At 42.9% G+C, this 6,079-nt stretch overlaps 1 protein-coding gene across 1 annotated transcript; it reads right to left on the bottom strand.

Annotated features, from left to right (window-relative positions):
• Positions 1-360: 360 nt before the first annotated feature.
• Positions 361-4,997, bottom strand: RBP7 (retinol binding protein 7). The gene is made up of 4 exons (XM_055001574.1): positions 4,839-4,997; positions 2,906-3,084; positions 1,877-1,978; positions 361-621 (listed from the first exon to the last, which is right to left on the bottom strand). The coding sequence occupies exons 1-4, from the start codon at positions 4,909-4,911 to the stop codon at positions 565-567; spliced, it is 411 nt and encodes a 136-aa protein (XP_054857549.1). The 5' UTR covers positions 4,912-4,997; the 3' UTR covers positions 361-564.
• Positions 4,998-6,079: the final 1,082 nt, after the last annotated feature.

Genomic DNA, 6,079 nt, shown 5'->3' with positions numbered 1-6,079 from the left:
CTCTGAAGATGCCAGCCACAGCTGCTGGCGAAACGTCAGGAACTACAATGCCAAGACCACGGCAATACAGCCCGGAAAACCCACAACAACCATCGTTCTCCGGCCGTGAAAGCCTTCGACAATACAAAGAACTTCCATGTTTAAAGGACACACATTGTGTCCATGTATAAGGACACAATCACTGCAGGGAGTCCCAAGTTACTAATTTGAATAGCTGCAAGGACTGATGCAGTTAGATTAACCAAGATTAATGCTATAGCTCTACTATTGCTCCTCTGATCCTTCAAGCAACACCTTGCTGAACTAGCAGGACTCTGATTAATATGCACAGCCTTAAGAAGACTGAAAAGGAATAGACACACTCAAGTTGCTTATTACAGTTATCTTTAATAATAAGTACTGATAACAGTTACAGCGTTTGATCTCAAGATCCATAGGAAATGCAGTAGACAAGACAGTTGACTTATAAAGCTGCCATCTTGATCAAAGCTTCTGAAATCAGAACATCTTTCCACCTATTCTTCCACAACTTTTATAGTTGCCTGCCACGTTATGTCTCTGGGATTAGCCTGATGCTCTCTTGAAAACCTGCTTGCTTACTTGGTCTTCACACCGGAGTTCCTATAAAGGAAGGAAGGCACATTACAATTGCATTATATGCTACCTGGATTAGATGGTCAACATCACATTATTCTCGGGAGACAGACTGTGGCTTAGAGACAGCACAGGTTTTGTACGCTGAAAGCTATCGATTCGGTCTGGCATCAAGTGTTTCCCAAGATGACATATAGGAAGCCTGCTGCTAGGCAAAGCAGAAAAGAAAACCAATAGTGATATTCTGTATAAGGCAGCTATGTACATGCACAGGACTAGCAGGTATTCCAGGTAGACTAGCAGGTATTCCAGGTAGTCTAAGTCTAAAGACAGCACTGTTTAGTCACATGGTTACTTACAAATTTGGGTATAATGAAAACATTTCTAACACCAGCTGTCATTCAAACAAAATCTCAATTAAAGATTACTTTTGAAAAATGATGAAAAGTCAGAAGCAACTGTGGTCTTAATAGGGGTTGTCCAGGGCTTTTTTTCAGCTGGAATGTGGTGGAACGGAGTTCCGGAACCTCTTGAAAATGGTCACATGGCTGGTGGCCCCGCCCCCTGATCTCCAGACAGAGGGGAGTTTAGATTGCCCTCCGCGCTGCCAAGTGGCGCAGAGGGCAATCTAAACTCCCCTCTGTCTGGAGATCAGGGGGCGGGGCCACCAGCCATGTGACCATTTTCTCCTAGGGCAACCCACTGAGTTCCACCACCTCTTTTCCCAGAAAAAAAGCCCTGGGGTCGTCTAATCTGTATTATTTTCTTCAAGTTAGGGCAACTGACCCACAAGACCTAGTAAAGCCTCTTGTCCAATATGGACATCAAAAGATAATTAACGTGGCCTTAGATTCAATAGGTGAAGCAGCCAAGGTATAAATAAATACAGGTTATTTGAGAGCAGAAGCCAGTCTGGGATCTAAGTATAAAGCCGGGAGGGGGGGTGGAATATTACTTCTGGACATTCAGCTGCTTTGCCCTACTATGTACTAATACTATAATGCGTCTGTTGCTGTAAATATGATCCTACTGAATAGTTCCTATGTTGTTTAACATTCCAGTCTTAGAATTGCTTATGGTCCGTTTCATTATTTCTTCTACTCTGTATTAGATTTCTGCTGGTTTTAAATCTTGGCAAATTTGCATTGATATACCTTGTTCCATTTTTTTTTTGGAAATGTCTCTGAAATTGACTGTACTGACTCACACTATGTAATCCTCCTTGAGTCTCAGTGAGAAAGGCAGACTATAAATAATATGAATACATTGTAATATTAGATACCAAATAAAGCTCGTCTCCTTCAATCCAGTGACTCCAGCTTCTGTTTCTCTTCTCTCCCATTTGGACACAAACCAGTTTGTCACCATCCCAGGTCACTACACTCTGCGTATGAAAAGAGAATTGAATCAAAACGTTACCAGTTGCTTCTTGCAGCATTTATTTTTCAAGGTAGACATCTTTCCCAGGAACCCCTGTGCTTCCCTCTTGTCTGTAAGATATTTTTCCTCTAAAGGCAGCTTTAAATTTGAGCTCCCCTTGCTGAATACATTCATTAACAAAGGTAACTAAAAAAAGCCAGTGACACAGTTGACCATCCAGATATTGTCAATCAATATCCCCAAATAGCAGAGAGTCAGGTTACAAAGAGCTCGAATCAATAAGGAATTTAAACAAATGTTGACAAGTCAATTAAGTGTTTCTCCTCCAGGCCCAACTATCAACTTCCTTTCCACTGCAAAGGTTCCATAACCAAGAACATCCCATTCTTGTGACTATTTTAAATGTTGGTCAGGCTCATATAGAAGCAGGTGGTCTTAGATTAATAGTTTGTCTGTGCCAGGACGCCTTTGCCTTTAACAGCTGCAGAGCAAACCAAGATTTAACTTGCAAGCCTTTTTTTTTGCACCAACACTGCATTTCAGAAGTAGGAATGGCAAGAACAAATTGGCACAGCCAGAGCAATGCCAAGGAAAGGGCTGTGGCACAGTGGTAGAGCATCTGCTGAGACCCTGGAGAACCACTGCCAGTTTGAATAAGCAATACTAACCATGATGGATTCCGTATAAGGAAGCTTCAAGTGTTCATAACCAATACCTAATAGTTGCCATATTTTCCTTAATAAATATGGGCAATGGGCTCTCAGCACCATATGACAGGCTGTAGAATATCACAGCCCTCAAGCTGTGTAATACATATAATATTCACACACAAGAATCAAGGTGGTGTCCTCAGTGAACAAAACCCTACATCTAGTATTTTCAAGGGGAGGGGTGAGATTCTGCACAGTCTGACCTTTAACAGGCCTCGTACCTTGCACTTTCTGTTGTCCAAGCCTTTGTTGTCTTCCTCAAACTCTTCTCCAATTTTGAACTGGACAAAGTAGTTTCGGAAAGTGCTTGTTGTGCGAATAGAGAAGGAGTCCCCATTCTGTTCAATAACCTTCTGGGGCTTCAGCATTTTTGCTATCTTGCGAGTTGCAAAATCAATACCTGGCAGAGATAAAAGAAATCCAGTCTATTTTTGTCTCACACACTGGATTCACCGGTCATGTTGCCACTAGCCTGAAATTTGCCCTGCCCCCGCTAACTCTGAGGATGAAATCCTGGTCAGACCATTTGCAGAGCACTTTAAGAGTTTGCAAGGCAGCAAATGGACTAAGAGATGTCAATTCCTCAAGATTTATGGTAGCCATCTTCTTGTTCAAATGTTCTACCAAAGCTTGGTCCTGCAGCAACTTTGTGCAGACATGCTGAAATCATGTCTTTAATTGCTCAACTGCTGCAGCCAGAGGGATACTGGCTTAGCCACCATTTCAGGCCTAAAAGATTATTTGTTGTACTATCTACCAGGAGTGGGAAAACTTTGTGTCCTGGAAGCTTGCTCAACAAGAGTGTCCTATAACCCATAGCCCTTTTTAAAACTATAGCCTTATTAAGCAAATCAAGCTAGTATGTTACAAGTTTAGATGATATTTTTATATCTATTTTAGACAATTTATAACAGATTTGCAGCCTGAAACAGGAAACAAAACAGCTTGCCATCCACTGAAAACATTTCTTAGCTTTGTCACCTAGAAGGGTTTTTGTTCATCACAGGTGAATAGGAAATGACTATCAGAGCCAGGATGGGGGCAGTAGCTAGTACTCAACCCTCATCTCCCTTCTCTATACTCAACTCAGCCATTAAAGTAACTGGGTCACCTTGGGTCCATCGCTACCACTCAGTTTTACTAAAGTCTCAGCCTGTCCTATCCTACAGGGCTGTTGTGAGTAGGCTGCCTTAAGATCAATGGGAATGAATCTTCAACAAAGAGGTAGCAAGTTTTTGGAGGGTTTGTGCAGTTTTTCACACGACACTTCAGCCTGTCAATTCACACTCCTTATACTACAAAGCTAGACAAACAGCCCCATTTCATAGGTGGAGAATGAATGCACAAAGAATGCAACTCCCCCCCCCAATAGGGCCAAGATTTCTCCCTCCTTTACATACCTATTGCACAACTTAAGACACCTTACAAATAACCAGGGTATAAAGTACCTCAAAAAAACTCGTAAGTGAAACTTCATCCTTATTCTCCAGCAGCAAAAGAGCTTGAAAACTCAGGTCTTGCCTTCTAAATAACCATTTGGACTTTGCTGGTACAGTCCCACTTGCAGAGCAAGCAAATGGCAGAGTCCTACTCACACCGTTGCATTGCAATGAGCTTAATAAGGTGTTTCATTCAAAAGAATTAGACAAGTGCAGAAGCATGTATTAGATTATACTGTGATTTATTGGAAAGTTATAGGACTGGTTTGTAATCCCAGGTGTAAACTGTAGTTAAGACCCTTACACTGCAACCCTAAATAGAGTTATTCACTTCAAAGCCTACTGACTTTAGTGAGCAAGAGTTGAGAGGTGTTTCTCCTCCAAGACCTTGGAGAGTCACTGGCAGGCAGATCAAATGCGGAGCTAGACTGAAGATGGGAGAAGAAGGACGTGATATGGTTTACATCCCGTAGCCAGACTTACAAGCTATCCATTGTGTTTGTCAAACCAAGCATACAAGTTAGAACACGAGAAAAGACAGAGAGTGGAAACAGTTTTTGTTACAAAAAGTATATCATATGTACAAATACAAGGAAGAGCACAACGCAATCTGCAAGATTGCCTCTGGACAGAGAAAGAACTTCCCTTCATAGAAAGAAGGGTTTCAACTTTAAACCATGAATGAAAAAGAGGACCCAAATCATAGTTAGCTTACCTAAGGCCAGCATGTAGCCTTCAAAATTATCACTAGAAACAAGGTTCCAGGTACCACTGAAATCCACCGGCATGGTTACAGACGGGCAGCAGTACACCCCCAGAGAATACACGAGCTAAGCATACAAATCTCCCTCCCCAGGAGCTCTATATATGGGGAACCGAAGAGGCCTTGCAGCTGGTGGTGGGCGTGGGCTCCTATCTAGCCAAGGGGTGGGAGCTGAATCAGCTGTAGCTGAAAGTTGGAGGAGAAAGTTCACATTGGCTGCAATCTCTGGTTGGAGTCAATGGGACTGTTCCCTGAGTCACAGGAGAGAGGGGTGGGGGAGGACAGAAAGCAGTTTAATCACTTTTTGGGCTTTTGGGGGGGGGTCAAATCTGGATTCCCATTCAAATATATCCATGGCAGTAAACAGTAGAACACTTCTCACCCCACACAGTTTGAGGTGATGGTTCCTGACAATCACATCCATACATGAACAGTTTGCTGAACCATTTCCCCCCCTAAAGGATAGGTGAGGTAAAGTCTGTTTTCTGAAGCAGGATTAATACCTTATAAAGTAGAAGCTGCAGGTCTTAACTTCAGATAACCAGATGGGGTCTCAGGAGTGAGGGAAAGGCATTCCGCACTTGCTCAAAAGCACCCTTGCTATTTCCTATGTTCCAAGTTGGCAAGTCATCTAGGGCTGTACATAGTCGAAGATAAATTTAACATGTTTTCCTACCTACAGTCTTTTTTTTTGTTGTTGTCTTCGTAGAGTTTCCAACTTCCTGGAGAAAAAAAATTGCCTCTCTCTTTAAAGGGATATTATTTACCAGGTGACGTTACTAACCAGGTCGCCATGAAAAGCTTGAACTGCTCATTTCCACACATTCTCTATTAAAGGGACAGGACATCTTTCTCCAGGGCTGTGGGCATGTCTGTGAATGATTCAAGCCGCCGCCGCTGTTGCTGCCTCTTCCTCCTCCATGTCTGACCTTCCTCTCACCTCTGCATTTACAGAGTGACTGGTAACAGGAACAGTATTTGTGCTGGTACTGAGGAGGCAAGCCATCTTCCTGTTCCACTGTGGCCAGCGGCTGGTTTCCCCCCTTGTCTTGGTGTCCTTCCTGCAAGAACAAAGTTGCAACCTCCCAGCAGCTCTTGATCTTCTGTCCAGTGACCTTCGGCCAACATATCCCTCCCCTTCCACAGCTCTGCCTACGAATAGGATGAAGCAATGACCATGTGCTAAACTTTAC

This window comes from Eublepharis macularius, chromosome 17, assembly GCF_028583425.1.
Source record: "Eublepharis macularius isolate TG4126 chromosome 17, MPM_Emac_v1.0, whole genome shotgun sequence".
Lineage (NCBI taxonomy): Eukaryota > Metazoa > Chordata > Lepidosauria > Squamata > Eublepharidae > Eublepharis > Eublepharis macularius.
Note: the sequence above shows the minus strand (reverse complement) of the source record. Positions and strands in the feature narration are given on the sequence as shown.